General features: G+C 44.1%; 1 protein-coding gene across 5 annotated transcripts in view; it reads left to right on the top strand.

Annotated features, from left to right (window-relative positions):
* Positions 1 to 19,009, top strand: part of NIPAL3 (NIPA like domain containing 3) — a 56,233-nt gene continuing 37,224 nt past the window's right edge. For 2 of the 5 annotated variants that reach the window (XM_064589749.1, XM_064589753.1), the window contains exons 1-2: positions 1 to 132; positions 3,569 to 3,892. In XM_064589749.1, coding sequence (XP_064445819.1) covers positions 3,800 to 3,892 — 93 coding nt within the window. In that variant the 5' untranslated portion in view covers positions 1 to 132; positions 3,569 to 3,799. Of the gene's footprint in view, positions 196 to 703; positions 773 to 3,568; positions 3,893 to 19,009 lie in introns of all 5 variants that reach the window. The other 3 variants (XM_064589751.1, XM_064589750.1, XM_064589752.1) reach the window with 3 other exon arrangements.

The raw sequence follows: 19,009 nt of genomic DNA, 5'->3' as shown, positions 1-19,009 counted from the left end.
AAACACTGCAGCGCTCAGGCAGCTCTTGAGTTGGGGAAGGAATTAAGGAGGCTGTGCCTCCGGGTTGCGCGGAGAGTCCGAGTCGTTTCTCAGAAACCTGGGATAGGTGGGCCTTAGAGGAGACACCGCCCGGTGAGTAGTGATTAAGCCTGAGACAGGGGGGACTTCAAGTCAGCCTTCGCTTTTTCAGGAAAGGTAATGCATTTGGAATCATCTAACGTCCCCTAGTACAAATACCCTTCCTTCTTGCTGTCACCAGGCTTGCCGGTCTGGGTCTCGCTGCCTCGGAATGGTTTTTTCCCCGCTTTTGCGGGGGGGGGGGGGGGGGGGGGCATGGGTTTGCCTTACTGTAGGTGATGGCAGGCTTTACCAAATCAGGAAGTGAAATGCAGTAACTTTGCCAAAATTATTTCTCTACACGCCGGCTCGGGCTTCCTGGCAGTAGCCGATGGTGGAGTTAGCAGGTGGGATACGGGGAGGCATTCTTGATCTACACTGTATGCGGGAAGTTATAGTTTCCAGCTCAGTGGGAGGGGAGGAGTGTAACCTTTTAGTGAGCCAAAGCCCAGGAAAAGGAAAGGGCTTGGCGTAACTGGCACTCACCACCGGCCAAAAGCTGAATCGTCAGGTGGTGGGAAAGGGCGTGTTTTATTGATTTTTTTCAGATAGAGCCAAATTCTGATACAAACCCTTCTCTTAGCAGCCATGAGCTGTGGTCCTCTCATCTGTCCAACCTGCTCTGTGGATTGGTGAAATAATTCACTGAGATAAGGTAGGGGGATGGAATGGAAGCAAGCACCGAGAATTATCTTTCCTTTTTTGAGTCAATGACCCTGTTCTTACTGCTGGCTGTGAGGGCCTCAGAATTAAGGGGTCGCTGGGAACACAGAGTTGGCCGCTTGCCTCTTGGGCATATGTTAGTGCTGAAAAAGTGCTTTGAAGGCAGAAAAGGAGGTTCACTAGGTTAACAATGTGCGCCTTAAAAGGGAGAAAAACTTGCAAAGAGTTCCAGCAAAGCTTTCTGTCCTAACTCCTACCTGGCTGAGGGAGTGCCTCCTGCCTTTGCAGGGGATGCCTTAGAGGCCTTTGCCCTGAGGCAAAAAGGGAAGCTGCTTTTAAAAAGGGAATTAAATGGGGCGCCTGGGTGGCTCAGTTGGTTAAGCGACTGCCTTCGGCTCAGGTCATGATCCTGGAGTCCCGGGATCGAGTCCCACATCGGGCTCCCTGCTCAGCAGGGAGTCTGCTTCTCCCTCTGACCCTCCTCCCTCTCATGCTCTCTGTCTCTCATTCTCTCTGTCTCAAATAAATAAATAAAATCTATAAAATAAAATAAAAAAAAAAGGGAATTAAATGACCGCAACAACTCCACCAACAAAAGCGAAAACAGAAACCCACCTGAACAAAGCGGCTGGTCCAAAGAAGGTTAGGAGGCCTGGGTTTCCATCACCCCATTGGCATGTCCTCAAGGCCTGTTTGCTTTCTCTGACATCCTGTGGGCGGGGCTGGCTACAGCTGTTGTATCTCTGGAGTTGTGGTTGATTAGGCCTGAGTAAGCCATTCATTCTTGACTGCGAGCTGCCCCAGGTGTTCCACAGGCCTGCCTTTAGCCAGTCAGTAGGTATGTTTGGAGGTCACCATGCCGGGCTCTGGGCCGGACCTTGGCAAGCTGCAACTGAACAGGGGATTCAGCAGACACCTTCCCAGTTTGGGCTCCAGTGCCCCCTTCAGCTCCAGGCCAGGTTGAAAGCCTGCAAGGGTCTCTCGGAGGTCTCTCCCTGGGGCACTCTTTACTATATTCAAAACATTAAAATACATAAATTTAACACAGTCATGCTTTTCACCCACACAAAGTATAGTGAAGAATAATTATACTTTTCACAAGATTGCAAATATTCATAGGTCTTTACAGTCAGGGAAGTCTGGCTCTGGGATGTGAGTTATAAAATTGTCTGATGAGTGTACCTTGTGTATATTGTATATAGATATGTACCATATGTATATGTGTGTATATATAATTACGGTATTGAATATACAGCGAATGTAGAATGTCATCTGGAGGCAGCAGCAATAATTTAATTTTGAGGCCCTTCAACAAAGTGAGACCTGAGCCAAATGGTCTTCCTGGCTGCCCCGGTGCTAAGCCCTGCATCCAGTGTCTCCTAGATTCTGGACACAGTGTTAGCCCTGTGACATATGACTGTGCTATTCACACCAGGAACCAGGATTGCTGGGGGCAGGGCTAGATAACAGAAGGAACTGGAAGTTACAGGACTCAGAGGCAACTTTCTAAAGCCTTGGGGGCATGGCAGAGGCTGCATCTGTTTGACACACAGTCAGCCCTCCATAAATATTTGTTGCATGAATGCATGAAAGAAAGAGGAATATCTGTGGGTAAATTCAGCAATTAAACTTATAAGAATAAAATTAATACTAATAATAGCTGCCATTCATTGGCCATTTGCTATGCATGCATTTTACATGCATTATTTCATCAAATTCTCACAACAACCTTGAGGGGTGAGGTAGGAATGTTATTATCTGTATTTTACAGCAGATAAAACTGCCTGGAAAGTTAAATGACTTGGCCAAGGCAAACAGGTAGCATATAACAGATCAAAAGCTGTAACATTTTTATATTAAAATAAACATTGAGGGGTGTCTGGGTGGGCTCAGTCAGTTAACCATCTGACTCTTGATCTCAGCTCAGGTCTTAATCTCAGGGTTGTGAGTTCAAGCTCCCACGTTGGGAAAACAAAACAAAACAAAACAGACTTTGTAGGAGAATCCAAATTTGTATGGGTTTTTTTTTTTTACTATACGAGGACCTCAGAGAAACCCTTAGCACTGCAGTAAGGTGCTCTGGCCATGCCTCCCAGAACCCTAGGAGCATATACTTCATCTTTCTTTCTTATTTGGTAGAAAAGCTTGACCTGTGCTGAAAATTATCAGCCCGATAAAGTTAACAATGACAGTCCGAATTACTGTCATTGCCGATTTTACTTGAGGCCACATTATTACCCCCACTTTACAGATGAGGCACCTGAGGCTCCCAGAGCTGATGTGATCCGGTCACACAGGTCTTCTGCCGGGGCCCAGTGTTAGCTCACCTGTGCTCGACTGACCCTCGGTAGCAGCTCAGTTCTTCCACCATCCACATCTTCTCATTCTTTCTTCCCTAAGTCAGAACACAGATGGTTCCTGTTTTGTGGCAAAGGGATATTTTTTTGGAGACCTGCAGAGGTAGACAAGGGCAGTATCCCACCTCTTATGTGTAGGGGAGCCTCTAGAAAAGGTAGGATTTAAATTAGGATGTGATGGGAGGAAAGAAACAGGGGGGAAGAGAAAAGGTGAGTTTTATGGGGCGGGGGGGGGGGGGGGGGGAAGGTTCCAAGGTAGATGAGCCACATCTTTATCAAGGGAACCAGGGGCATGATACAATTTTTTTAAGGGCTTCACTTCTTATGATAGGTTGTTTTTTGTCCTCATAGTATTCCCTCCTCGGGTTACAAAGCTGGGCTCTATGTCACATTGTACATGCATTTTTTAATGCTCCTCCCCACCCCCCTAGAGCACCGCCAGGAGAAGGAATTGCACCCTTGTCCGTCTGCTTGGGAGAGACAGAACTTGGCACTTCTCTGCGTGGAGGTGCAGGAGAAGCTGTCAGCCAGCCAGAAGAGCTTTGAAGTCCTCCGATGGCTGGTGGGAGGAGGTGAACACCGCCAGGGAAGATGGTCTCCGGTTTGGGCCCCGCGTAGCAGCAGCTCCCAGGCCAGGCCCAGGGATGTGCCTTTAGAGCACCATGGACCAAGCCCACAGCGCAGCCCTGCAGCTGCACCAGCTGCCGCCCACCAGCAGCGCCAACCCGCTCAGCGAGCTTTCCTTCTCCTACAAGGCAAGAGCTTTTGTGGTTTTGAAATGTTGTGTTTTTCTAACAAGAGAGTAACACAGCACAGTGTTGGCTAACACGTTTCCAGGGGCTGCGTGCCTGTCACTGGCAGAAACAGGCAGCCGCCTCCCTCCCCCCCCCCCGCCCCCCACTGGTAGGAGAACGTGTAATCCAGAGGAAAGAAATGCTCATGGAAATACATAAAAATAGGGGGTTGGAGAAAGACATAAAAATTGAAAGGTAGAGAAATATTTTTAAAGGGATGCTTTCCCACTTGGAAGATCTGTTGTTGTTTAAATCACCTACTCTGTTACTTGGAGACAAGCTTTGTTCATATTTCAGGATATTTCCTTCCTGTCTTTTTTTGGTGTTACACATTTGGGACCAGATTGTACAGACAGTTTTGCATCTTGGTTGTTTGACTTAAGCCTGTGTGGGGGCTATTTCCCCATGTCATCGAGTAGTAGTGATTTAACGCATACTTTTTTTTTAAAAAAAGATTTTATTTATTTGATAGAGAGAGAGCGAGAGAGGGAACACAAGCAGGGGGAGTGGGAGAGGGAGAAACAGGCTTCCCGCCAGGCAGGGAGCCCGATGCGGGGCTCGATCCCAGGACCCCGGGATCATGACCTGACACATACTTTTTGAATGATTGCCCAATAATCTGTTGAGTTGCCCTATCAAAATTTTCTGGACAGATTCCCTATTGCTGGCTGTTCAGGTTGTTTCTAAGCTGGGGTGACTGTAAACAGTGCTGCAGCGCATGCTCCTTCGCTATTTCTAAGAATTGGCTGGCCCGGCAGAGGGGGTCTGGTGCCTGGTGAGGGAGGCCACACATGCCAGAGCATCAAGCATACAGAACATAAGAAAATACAGTTAATACAGTTGGTTCTGTGATGAATGGATGCCAAATAGACAAATACAGACAAATACAGACAAACACAGAACACTCTCCCACATGAGACTTCTAGTAAGTTTCCATTTTAATTACAAATTAATTCAGTTACTTATTACAGAAATACCTTCGTGCCAGAGCAGAGAGAAATCAATCATGGTAACTCTACCAACAAGAAGAATTGAGGTGGGAGGAGGCACCTGGGTGGCACAGTGGGTTAAGCCTCTGTCTCTTGGTTTCGGCTGAGGTCCTGATCTCAGCGTTGTGAGATCAGACCCCCTCTGGGCTCTGCACTCAGCACGGAGTCTCCTTCAGACTCTCTCTCCGCACCCCCTCGCCCCTCCACGCTGTGTGCACACGCGCTCTCAAATAAATAAAATAAATCTTTAAAAAAATAAAATAAAAAAGAATTGAGGTGGGAGACAGGCACGTGGGCAAAGTTAGGAGCCAACTGAAGTTCCAGGGGGGATAAAGGGAAGAAGACGACCTGGGTTCCAATCCCTACTCTGCTCCTTCCTAGCTAAGTGCCATTGGACATATGACTTGGCCTCTCAGAGCTTCTGTTATGGGTAGAATGCTGTAGTAATACCTCCCTCCATCCCTCATCCCTCCAATCATGTGGATCAATGAAAAAGCACCTAGCCCATGCAGGAGGCAGAAGTGCCTGTCGTTACAAAGAGGAGCAGATGAAGGTGCTTAAAGCAGAGGAAGGTGTACTTAATTCTGCCTGGGGAAGTTGTTTTCCTCCTCCTTGATTTTGTTACGGCTATTTTGGTTGCAAGGAATAAAAACCCACTGCAGAGGTGATGAGGCAAAAGAAAAAACTATTAAAAGACTACGGAGTAGCTCCTGGAACCAGAGGTAGGAAGGACAGTGGAGATTGGAAGGATCGGGACTCCTACCCCACCTTGGAAGGAGGGAAGACCTGATTGGCCAGCTTGAGTCAGGTGTCTACCCTGGTCCAATTTGTGGCGGGCAGGGGGGTGGAGTCACACAGCGAACAGGTTTCTGGGGGTGCTGGCCCTGTGGGTGGCTCTCAGGGGAAGGCGGTTATATGGGCTGGGCAGGCTGCCCTGACATCGTCTATCTTTGGGGCAAGGAAAACATTAAGAGGGCCCAGATCCAACTCGATCAGGATGAAGTCAGGAGGAAGCTGTTTGCCTTGAACGGCAGCCCTGCTCTCTGCCCTGGTTGTTGGGGTGGGGAGGGTGGGCGGTGGTGTGGTGTGGAGGGGGGATTTGTGAAAGAGAGGCCAGGAGGCCAGCTGCCCGGGAGACAGCATAGCCTGGGGTTCCTGGAGGCTTGGCCTCAGTCCCGAAGAGTCAAGAGTCGGGCCTCAGTGAAATGCAAATAGGCATTTCAGCTGAGCACCTGCTATCCATGCCTGGGAGGGGGCTGTATACATAATTGAGATATCTCTTCCCGGAAGGGGTTTACATCTGGGGAGGGAGAGCTATTTCTGTCAGTACCTTACCCTTCAGGACAGAATTTGATAAAAAAATGGAGATACAACAGGTGTTAAGAGCATGGCCTTTAGAATCAGAGAGACCTGGCCTCAAATCCCAGCTTCCTCGCTTTCTATCAGTATAACTTGGCGGAAAGCTCTGCAACTCTTCTGCAGCTCAGCTTTAAATCCATCCTACAGGGGTGGTTAGGAGGATGACCTGAATGTACAGATGAAGGAAACTGAAGCTGCCTGCACCATCCCGTTTCTACTGATAGAAATCCTACCTATCCTTCCAGCTCCAGCTCAGGTATCACCTCTGGCAGTTTTCCTGGCAGGAAAATATAGGTCCTTTATCATGCTTCTGTAGCCAATTCCAATGACTATAGTAATCATCATGATCATAATGGCAGTGAACATTGGTTGAGTGTTTACTATATGGCCGGGACTGTGCTGATCCCCACAAAGCCCCATAAGGTAGATACTATTATAATCCCATTTTACATATTGGGAAACTGGCACAGAGAGGTTAATTAACTTACCCAAGGCCACACAGTCAATAGGTAGTAAAGCTAGGATTCGAATTGAGTCTGTGCATTGCCAAGGCCCTTGCTTTTATCCATCAGCTTTTATCCACCACTCCCCGCATTGTGCCAGCCATTCTGCAAGGCCCCTTCTCTCCCTGACATTGGTTATTAAGTGTTGAAATAGCAATCCTGGGGAAGATAGTGCCTCCCCTACCGGAGAAGGTAAGCGTCAGGGAGCTGGCCTGAAGCCAGGTTACAGGGCAGCAGAGCCTGGTTCAGCCAGACTGATGCATCTCTTGTATTTGAATGTGAGTAACCCTCAGAGCAAGCCAAAATGCAGTTTATACTTAGCTCTTGGCAGTCTCAAGCCCAAGGGATTGTGGGAGGTCAGTTTAAATAGCAAGTGATGACTGGTCTTATCACCGTGGTGTTTAAATAGAGGCCCTCGTTGGCAGATGTAAAGCAGATTTTGGAACGGGAGATCTGAGCTGGTTTCACTCAGATACCACTATCCAAGCAAGGTTTCCCGCCTCTGTGACCTTGGGCTGCTTTTCTGGAAACCGTTCTTTCCCAGAGTTGTAGCTGATAAAACATCAATTCTTGGAGCCAGGAGGGTCCTTAGAGCTGTTGCTAATAATAGTGATAATAAAAAAGGAAATTTTAAAAATAATAGTAACGAGCTAGAATTGTGTTAGTATTTTTTATGTGCCGGGTGGTCTTTCACCACGTGCCTTATTTCATGTAACGTGACAATCCGTGAGCGTTTACAGTCACTCCATTTTTCAGAGGGGCAGCTGAGGCTCAGAGAGTTACGGTAACTCTCCTGGAGTCACACAGCAGTAAGTGGCAATGGCAGGACCCCAGCCCAGAATTGCTGGTCTTCAACATCCACGCAGGGAAGCAGAAGCAGAGAGAGAAGTGACTTTGGTCTTGCTGCCCCACCCTTGACATTGAGGTCTGCTGACGCCACGCTGAGAAAGCCCCTGAGTCTGAAACCTTGCTGCCTGCTTCTAGTGTTGCCCTCAGCCTACTTCCCTCGCTAGTGGCACTTCCCATTCCGAGACTGCGCTATGAGTACAGTGGCCGGAAGTCCTGGCTTCATGTCCATGTATATTAATAGAGCCTCCTTTATTCTCACAGTGTCCCAGTTGGGCCTACCTATGTCCCAAAGACAAGGTTCCTGATAGTGGGGAGACCTCAGTACTACCTCACCTGCAGTATATTGGAGACCAAAGTGTTGGGAGGACCTGATCAGGTCTGGCTCTTCCCTTTCTTGCTCTGTGACTTTGGCCAAGTCTTGGTCCTTCTCGGGGAGTTGAGATCCTCCACTGACAGCAGCTCCCACCGAGGTATTTGCCTTCAAAATGAGGATGGCCCTTGCCTCCTTCCTCCCCTCCTTTCCACCTCAGTGGTCTCTGCCCAGTGGAGTCGAGAGCCAGTTGGGAGCCGGACTAGATGTTGCCTCAGACGCACCCTCCCCAACTGACATTGCGGGTAAAGGAACTCAAGAACCAGAGACATCGCAAGTGAGGACACTGGCCTGAGGCCAACACCAGGTGGTTCTCACAACCGCCCCTCAGTGGGAAACCGTTGTTTCACTCTGGGACAGAGTCCAGGGTCGAATCCCTGCTCTGGGTTAGCCGTCCACGTATGTGTGCTTGTTGAACACTTAGCACTTCAGATAACTTCTGTGAACACACCGGGCATGGTTCCTCTGCAGAAGAGGAGCATGGTGGCTTGTCCAGAGGCAGAAGCCACCCAGGCAGGGGCCCTCACTTCCCTCCCTGCCAGCAGACCCAGACACCGCCATTTTACAGTTCTTAAGCTCTGGGCTCTGGAGGAGGGGCTTCATGTCAGGAGCTCTGCACACCTCAACTCTTTGGCCAGACACTTGAGGGCTGCTAATAGGTGTGTGTTCAAACTGTGTAACCCCTGGGCCAGTGGCATCGCCTTTGCTTGACGTTAAATGCTCACAAAATTGAACCAAGCACCACTTCACAAGGGCTTGGGGCATAATTAACATTGATGAAGCCCTTTGAAATGCCTGGATGAAAGGACATTTAATTATATTGCGCTGTTACTAACCAGGTCTGTCCGTAGCCAGTCATTATGCATGGAGATGACTGTGCTTGTGGAAATGGCCTTTGAAAGAAACCTCAGCTGCCCATTTCACAAGTGGGAATGGAGCACTTATGAGGCGGGGTTATTTTTTTTCCTAATTCACTTTGCCACCTTTAAAGGACACCTGAGAGAACACAGCGGGAGATGGTCTGCAGGAGTAGTTACCATCAGGAGACTGGAAATCAGACCTCAAGCCACACAAATCCTCCCCATCCCCACCTTGGGCAAGTTCTTGCACTTCTCTGGGCCTTCCTTTGTTCATGTGTAAAGTCCTTCCGACTTGTGTGCAGAAATTCGGACTCATAATAGTCCCCACTTTGTCAGTTGGTTGTGGCCCAAAGGCAAGGCATGGAAAGGGCTTTGCATCACACCTAACGTGTAGATATGAAAATACTCCAGAAACACCCACCTTTATTATCATAGTAACCTTGCGGGTTAACTGTCAACCATTTATCATTAGCGTAGGCCCAAGTTTCTGGGCCAAGCGCCTGTCTGTTCCCCAGATCTCTGCCTCCATGAAGCTGAGGTCCTTGCTCTGTATTCTTAATGAGCCACCCTTAGTGAAGGGCTTCCTTTGGGGTCTTCAGACTTGACCCTCTAAACAAACACCGTGTATTGCCTCACTCATTCCTTTGGTTGACATCTGAACTTAAAACTTGTGTGACAAGTTTATATTTGCAAAGTATGTCATTTCTGGCACATTTTAGTACTAGTATTTTTTTTTATAGTCCTTGGAATATAAAGCCCACTTGATACCTACCATCAGCCTTCTGAAAAAGCTCTTCTTTAGCAGTTGGAAATTTTACATCATTCCTTTTTCTCCTTAATTTTGTATCTCCCTTATGTTTCCCCCACAGAATTTGGTCCCCAAACAGTGTCTATCTTTTAACACTTAAACATTTTATGGACACTTATCATACTTCTCTACAAGAAGGAATGTAAAATATGCACTCAAATTTCACTTTTTAATATTTTCTTTGACATAAGGTTTGTGAAATAACAAAAATTCAACTAAGTAAATTTTGAAGCTCTAACTGGCTTTATTAATTGATTCATGAGTCAGGCAGCATCCCATCTAGCAAGTGGAGGAGAGCTCCAAAGGCTACAGAAAGAGAAGAGGTCTTTTTTTTTTTTTTTTTTTTTAAGATTTACTTATTTGAGAGAGAGAGTGTGTGTGCATGTGTGTGCAGGGGGCAGGGCAGAGGGAGAGAAAGAAACTCAAGCAGACTCCCGGCTGAGTGCAGAGCCTGGCATTGGGCCCCATCTCATGACCCTGAAATTATGACCTGAGCCAAAATCAAGAGTTGGACACTGAACTGACGGAGCCACCCAGGTGCCCTGAAAGGGAAGAGTTTTTAAACGCGAGACAAGAAAGATATAAACAGAAAAAAGAATTACTTCAGGTGAAGTGACTTTCCTTTTGGGACAAAAGAGTCTTATTAAATGGATTACCTCATCTTCCTTTGAGGGATAGAGAGGGCCCATGTGACAGATTACCTTATTGGTGCTGATCAGAAGATTCCTGACCAGTTAAGATTACCTTTCTGGAGGAGGTTAGAACTTCAGTAAGGTTAGGTGTTAAGCCCCAGTTTGGTGATTTGATGTAAGTGATGCCAATTTGGGCCTCAGGCTTTCTTTTTAACAGGTTCAGAAGTACTGACTCAATCTAGAAGTTCTTTATTCATACAATTGAATAAAAGCAATTGGTGAATGCAGTATAAAGTTTTATAATAATTATTAAGCATAAAATAACATTGTATTAGGAATGAATATCTGAGAAGAATGGGACTTCTTTCCCCCAGTATTCAAGAAAAATATTACTGATTGCTAGAATGAGACAGATTTTAACATCAGTTCTGTTGCAGGTTTTGGGCTTTATAGCTGAGGTGCTGAGAACGTGTTCACATAAGTACCTGCAATGGAAAGAATGTTATTATAGAAGCATCCCTAAATTCTTTCAAGTCCTCCCAAGTTATGTGCTAAAAATTGCATAGTGATGGGGCACCTGGGTGGCTCAGTCAGTTAAGCTTCCAACACTTAATCTCAGCTCAGGTCTTGATCTCAGGGTCATGAGTTCAAGCCCCATGTTGGGCTCGTGCTGGGTGTGAAACCTACTTAAAAAAAACACACACATAGTGATAAACTATTTTTATTGACTTATCAGCTAACGGTATGAGTAGAGCATCCTTTATTTTTCTTCAAAACAAAGTACTGTATACAGTTAATTTACAACAGGATTTATTTTGCTTTCACAATATAGGTTCTCTTCCCTTCTAGATTCTTCCATTCTAGATTCTGCCGGTCTAATAATTAAATTGACATAAGACAGATTCACAGGAGAAAAATATAATTTCATACATATGGGAGCCACAAAGATATGATGCTCAAAGAAGTAACCAAAGCAGGCAGCTTTTATACCTTTTGGACAAAGAAACAATAAATTTGTGAATAATTGAAAAAGGGGTTTGGGCTCGGGGTAATAAATTAATGAGGTAGTAACAAGGTTTGTTTATACAGTCTTCTTGGCCCTAAATTTCCTATCTCTGGTGATAAGGATGTCTCTCTTCCTCCTGGTACATATTAGGAAAATACCTTTCACATGGGAGATTTATTTCCTGCTTTCAGGGGGGACAAAAGGGGACTCAGAGTACCCTTCTTGTCCTGGCTATTTCTTAAGTAACTTAATTCAAAATAATCAGTATGCCAAAATGACGTATTTTGGGGTGGTGTGTTCTCCTCAACAATTTCTGTGAAGTTTACCAAAAAGGCCTTATCAATTATGCTGATAAATTTTCACTTAGAGGCACGTTGGATTAACCTATCTAGAAGGGGTTGGGGAAACAGACATCTTGTTAATTTTACTACACCATTGCCTATCCTGTATTGCAATACATATATTTTATTTTTTAAAGTAAGCTCCACGTCCAGTGTGGGGCTTGAACTCAAAACTCTGAGATCAAGAGTTGCATGCTGCACCAACTGAGCCAGCCAGGTGTCTCAATACTGTTTTTAATAGTATACATACTATACATACAATACTATAGTATCTGTACTGTATTATTTATACTATACATACAATACTATAGTATTTATACATACAATACGTACATACAACTACTATAGTATTTGTAGAAAAAAATGTAATTATAAATGCTTTATCATATGTTTGAATATGGTAATTGTAATCCCCAGCACAATCACTAAGAAAATAACTCAAAAATAAGTAGTGAAGGAAATGATAAGGGTATTAAAATGGTACTGTAGAGGGGCGCCTGGGTGGCTCAGTCAGTTGAGTGTCTGACTCTTGGTTTCAGCTCAGGTCATGATCTTATGGGTTAAGAGATCAAGCCCCACATTGGGCTCTGTGCTCAGCAGGGAATCTGCTTGAAGATTCTCTCCCTCTGCCCCCCTCCCTGCTCAAGTGTGCATGCTTTCTCTCTCTCTCTCTCTCTCTCTCTCTCAAATAAATAAATAAAATCTTTTCAAAAAAATGGTACACTAGAAAATATTTAACACAAAAGAAGGCAGTAATGGAGAAACTGAGGAACAAAAAGAGACATGACATGTAGAAAACAAAACAGAAATCTTTCCTTATCAGTAATTACAGTAAATGTAAATGACTTAAACTTTCCAATTAAAGGGGAGAGATTGACAGAATAGATTTTTTAAGAAACATAATCCAAGTATATGCTATTTACAAGACACTCACTTTAGATTCAAAGACAAAAATGAGGGGGATGCCTGGGTGACTCATTCAGGTAAGCATCCAACTCTTGATCTCAGCTCAGGTCTTGATCTCAGGGTCATGAGTTCAAGCCATGCATTGGAGCCCACTTAAAAAAACAAACAAACAGGGGTGCCTGGGTGGCTCAGTTGGTTAAGTGCCTGCCTTCAGCTCAGGTCATGGTCTCAGGGTCCTGGGATCGAATCCTACATTAGGCTCCCTACTCAGCGGGGAGACTGCTTCTCCCTCTCCTCCCTGCTCATGCTCTCTGTCACTATCTCTGTCTCTCTCAAATAAATAAAATCTTTTTTTTTTTAAAGGGTGGGTAAAAAGATGGGAAAAGATATTCCATGCAAACAGTAACCAAAAGAGAGCTGGACTGGCTGTACTAACATTAAACAAAATAGACTTTAAGATGAAAATTGTTATGAGTGACAAAGACATTATATAATGGTAAAAGAGTCAATCTATCAAGAAGATATAATAATAATAAAGTAATATATACACCAAAATACATGAAGCAAAAATTGACAGCATGGAAAGAAGAAACAGGCAGTTCAGCACTTACCCCACTAGCAGAAGATTGACAAGGAAATAGAAGACTCGAACAACACTATGAATCAATTAGACCCAACCATCATCTATAGAACATCTCACCCAACTGTAGCAAAATACCCATTCTTCTCAATGGCATATGGAACATTCTGTGGGATAGAGCATATGTTAGGCTACAGAACAAATGTCAATAAATTTAGAAGATTGAAATCATACAAAGTATGTTCCCTGACCACAATGGAATAAAATAAGAAATCAATAACAAAAGGAAATTCCTAACAATAAAGTGGGAAGTTGACAAATATGTGAAATTTATTTTTTTTTAATATTTTATTTGATAGAGAAAGAGCACAAGCTGGGAAGGGGGGCAGAGGGAGAAGGAGAAGCAGGCTCCATGCTGAGTAGGGAGCCTGATGCGGGCTCAATCCCAGGACCCTGAGATCATGACCTGAGCTGAAGGCAGACGCTTAACTGCTTAAACGACTGAGCCACCCAGGCGCCCCATAAATATGTGAAATTTAAACAACACACTCCTAAATAACCAGTGGGTTAGTGAAGACATCCTGGGGGAATTTAGAAAATACCTAGAGACAATCTCATCCTAATATTCACATGGTGATGCAAAGAACCCCAAGTAGCCAAAGCAGTCTTGGAGAAAGAACAAAGTTGGAGGATTTCAACTTCTTGATTTCAAAACTTACTGCAAAACTAGAGCAATCAAAACAATGTGGTACTGATATAAGGATAGACCTACAAATCAATAGAGTCTGAATATAAACCAACACATCTATGGTCAATTGATTTTCTACAAGGGTGCTAAGACCACTCAGTGAGGAAAGAATAGTTTTTTCAACAAATGATGCAGGAACAACTGGATATCCACATGTAAAAGAAAGAAATTGGTCTCCTTCCTCACATCATGTACAAAAATAACTCAAAATAGATCAAATACTTACATGTAAGAGTTAAAACTATTAAATTCTTGGAAACACAGATAGAGGCACACCTTGGAGACATTGCAAGTTTGGTTGTAGATCATCACAATAAAGTGAATATCACAGCAAAGTGAGTCAAATGAATTTTTTGGTCTCCTAGTGCATATAAAATTATGTTTATACTCTACTGTAGGCTATTACATGTGCAATAGCATTATGTCTAAAAAACAATGTACATACCTTAATTTAAAAATACTTTAGGGGTGCCTGGATGGCTGTCAGTTAAGCTGCTGACTCTTGACTTCGCTTGGGTCATGGTCTCAGGGTCCTGGGATCCAACCCCGCATTGGGCTCCACGCTCAGCTGGGAATCTGCTTGAGATTCTCTCCCTCTCCCTCTGCCCTCCCCCTGCTTGTGCACGCTCTCTCACTCTAAAATAAATAAATAAATCTTCAAAGAAAATAAATAAAAATACAAATACTTTATTGCTTAAAAATGCAAATCACTATCTGAGCTTCAGCAAGTCACAATCTGCTGGTGGAGGGTCTTGCCTCTGTGGTGATGGCTGCTGACTGATCAAGGTGCTGGGTGCTGAAGATGGAAGCAGCTGCGGCAGTTTCTTAAAATAAGACAACAGTGAAGTTGGCTACATTGACTGACTCTTCCTTTCATGAAAGATTTCTCTGTAGCGTGTAATGCTCTTTGAAAGCCTTTTACCCACAGTAGAATGTCATTCAAAAATGGAGTCAATCCTCTCAAACCCTGCTGCTGCTTTATCAACCAAGTTTATGTAATATTCCAAGTCAATTGCTTCATTTCAACGATCTTCACAGCATCTTCACCAGAAGATTCCATCCACCACTTTCTTTGCTCATCCATAAGAAGCACCCCCTCAGGGCACCTGGGTGGCTCAGTGGGTTGAGTGGCCCACTCTTGAGTTCATCTGAGGTCATGATCTCAGGGTTATGGGATCAAGCCCCACATCAGGCTCTGCACTCAGCATGGGGTCTGCTTGAGATTCTCTCTCTCCCTTTCCCTCTGCCTCTCCCCCTGCTCACATTCACGCTCTCTTTCTCACTCTCTTTCTCAAATAAAATCTTTTAAAAAAATACTAAAGAAGACCTTCTTATCGGTTCAAGTTTTATCATGAGATTGCAGCCATTCAGTCCCATCTTCAGGCTCCACTTCTCATTCTAGCTCTCTTGCCGTTAACACCACATCTGCAGCTACTTCCCCCACTGAAGTCTTGACCCCCTCACAGTCATCCACGAGGGTGGGAATCAGTTTATTCCTGTGTATGTTGATATTTTGACCTCTTTCCATGAATCATGAATGTTCTTAATGGCATCTCAAATGGTGAATCCTTCCCTGAAAGTTTTTAGTTTACTTTGCCCAGATTCATCAGAGAAATCACTCTCTATGGTGGCTATAGCTTAAGAAATGTATTTCTTTGGGTTTTTTTTTTTTTAAGATTTTATTTATTTATTTTAGAGAGTGCAGGGGGAGGAGCAGAGGAAGAGGGACAAGCAGACTCCATGCTGAGCACAGAGCCTCATGTGGGGCTCCATCTCACAACTCAGATCATGACCTGAGTTGAAATCAGGAGTCAGATGCCCAACTGACTGAGCCGCCCAGGCACCCCAAGAAATGTATTTCTTAAATAATAAGACTTGAAAGTTGAAATTACTCCTTGATCCATGGGCTGCAGAATGGATGATGTATTAGCAGGCATGAAAATAACATTAATCTCGATGTACATCTCCATCAGAGCTCTTGGGTGACCAAGTGCATTGTCAGTGAGCAGTAATGTTTTGGAAGAAATCTTTTTTTCCTGTGCAGTAAGTCTCAACAGTGGGCATAAAATATTTGATAAACCATGTTGTCAACAGATGTGCTCTCATCCAGGCTCTGTTGCTCTATTTATAGAGCATAGGCAGAGTAGATTTAGTATAAGTCTTAAGGACCTTAGGATTTTTGGAATGGCAAATGAACATTGGCTTCAGCTTAAAGTCACCAGCTGCATTAGCCCTTAACAACACAGTCAGCCTGTGCTTCTTTTAAATTTTTTTTTTTAAGTAGGCTCCAAGCCCAGAGTGGAGCCCAATGTTGGGCCTGAACCCACAACCCTGAGATCAAGACTCTAACTGAGATCAAGAGTCAGATGTTGGGGCGCCTGGGTGGCTCAGTTGGTTAAGTGACTGCCTTAGGCTCAGGTCATGATCCTGGAGTCCTGGGATCGAGTCCCACATCGGGCTCCCTGCTCAGCAGGGAGTCTGCTTCTCCCTCTAACCCTCCCCCCTCTCATGCTCTCTCTATCTCATTCTCTCTCTCAAATAAATAAATAAAATCTTAAAAAAAAAAAAAAGTCAGATGTTAATCAACTGAGCCACCCAGGTGCCCCTGTCCTTTGAAGCTTCTAAACCAGGCATTGACTTCTCTCCAGCTATGAAAGTTCTCAATGGCATCTTGGTCTACATTGAAAATCTGTTGTTTAGTTAGCCACCTTCATCAGTTATCTGAGCTAGATCTTCTGGAGAACTGGCTGCAGCTTCTACATCAGCACTTGCTGCTTCAGCTTCACCTTGTACTTTTATTTTATGGAGATGGCTTCTTTTCTTAAACCTCATGAACCAACCTCTGCTAGCTTCAGGCTTTCCTTCTGCAGCTTCTTCCCTTCACTCAACCTCATAGAATTGAAGAGAATGAGGGCTTTGCTGTGGATGAGGCTCTGGCTTAAGGAATTCGGTGGCTGGTTTGATCTTCTAACCAGACCACTCATACTTTCTCCATATCAGCAATAAAGCTGTTTTGCCTTCTTATCATTCATGTGTTCACTGGAGTAGCACTTTTAATTTCCTTCAAGAACTTTTGCTTTGCATTCACAACTTGACTAACTGTTTGGTGCAGGAAGCCTAGCTTTCAGTCCATCTAGCTTTTGAACATGCCTTCCTCACTGAGCTTAATCATTTCTAGCTTTTATTTTTTAATTAAAAAAATTTTTTTAAGTAATCTCTATACCCAACGTGGGGCTCAAACCTACAGCCTTGAGATCAAGAGTTGCATGCTCTACCAACTAAGCCAGCCAGGCGCCCCAATCATTTCTAGCTTTTGATTTAAAGTGAGAGACATTTGGTTTTCCTTTCACTTGAACACTGAGAGGCCATTGTAGGCTTGTTAATTGGCCTAATTTCACGATTGTGTCTCAGAACATAGAGGCCCAGGACAGGGAGAGAGACAGGCAATAGCCTCTTGATGGAGCAGCCAGAAGACACAAAGCATTTATTGACTAAGGTCACCGTCTTATATGGGCATGGTTCATGGCACCCCAGAACAATTACAGTTATAACATCAAAGATCATTGATACAGATTACCTTAACAAATATAATAATAGTGCAAAGTGCACTAAAGGAAAGCACAGTGAAACAAGGTATGCCTGTATAAATTTTTGTGAACTTGGATTAGGATTAGGATTAGTTTTCTAATGGTCTGTGGCCATACCACCCTGAACACACCTGATCTCGTCTGATCTCAGAAGCTAAGCAGGGTTGGGCCTGGTTAGTACTTGGATGGGAGAAAAAAAAACAAAACTGGATTATGACACCAAATGCATGGCAACAAAAGAAAAAATAGATAAACTTCATCAAAATTAAAACTCATATACATCAAAGCACTTTATCAAGAATAAAAATATGACCCACAGAATAAAAGAGAATATTTGTAAATCATATATTTGGCAAAAGTTTAGTATCCAAATATATAAAGAACTCTTAAACCTCAAAATTTTCTTTAATGTGCAGAAGGTTGCACAACATTGTGAGCGTACTAAATGCCACTGACTTGTACTCTTTAAGATGGTTAATGGTCAATTTTTATTATATGTGAATCTTACCTCAATTTTTTAAAAATAGGCAAAGAAGATAAATGGGTAGTAAGCATGTGGAAAGATGCTCAGCATCATTAGTCGTTAGGGAACTGCATTATCAAAACCACAACTAGATACTTCTGCATACCCGTTAGGGTGGCTATCATAAATTTTTTAAAAAGGAAAATAGACTGAGCACCTGGGTGGCTCAGTCAGTTAAGCATCTGACTCTTGATTTCAGCTCAGGTCATGATCTCAGGGTTGTGAGATCAAGCCCCAAGTCAAGCTCTGTGCTCATTGGGAAGTCTGCTTGAGATTCTCTCTCTCCCTTCTCTCTGCCCCTCCCCCTGGTGTGTGCTACACCCTCCTTTAAAATAAATAAATAAATCTTTAAAAAATAAAAAATAAGTAAAAAGGAAAATAACAAGTGTGGGTGAAGATGTGGAGAAATTGGAGCCACTATGGAAAACCATTTGACAGTTTCCCCCCAAAAGTTAAAATAGTCACTATAGATACCCAAGAGAATAAAAAAAATATGTTTGTATGAAAACTTGTACAAGCATGTTAATAACATTGTTTGCAATAGACAGCGGAGATCACTCAAATGTAACTGGTGAATGGATAAACAAAATGTATTATATCCATTGATGGAATATTATTTCACCGTAAAAAGGAATGAAGTACGGGTCCATGTTATAACATATGAACCTTAAAAACATTATGCTCGGGGCGCCTGGGTGGCTCAGTTGGTTAAGCGACTGCCTTCGGCTCAGGTCATGATCCTGGAGTCCCTGGATCGAGTCCCGCATTGGGCTCCCTGCTCGGCAAGGAGTCTGCTTCTCCCTCTGACCCTCCCCCCTCTCATGTACTCGCTCTCTCTCATTCTCTCTCTCTCAAATAAATAAATAAAATCTTTAAAAAAAAAAAAACACATTATGTTCAGGGCGCCTGGGTGGCTCAGTCGGTTAAGCGGCTGCCTTCGGCTCAGGTCATGATCCCAGGGTCCTGGGATCGAGTCCCGCATCGGGCTCCCTGCTCAGTGGAGAGTCTGCTTCTCCT

This window comes from Mirounga angustirostris, unplaced genomic scaffold (genome assembly GCF_029215605.1).
Source record: "Mirounga angustirostris isolate CCGP_5_RB_7025 unplaced genomic scaffold, mMirAng1.0.hap1 SCAF_4, whole genome shotgun sequence".
Taxonomy (NCBI): Eukaryota; Metazoa; Chordata; class Mammalia; order Carnivora; family Phocidae; genus Mirounga; species Mirounga angustirostris.
This window is presented reverse-complemented; position numbering and strand designations above follow the sequence as displayed.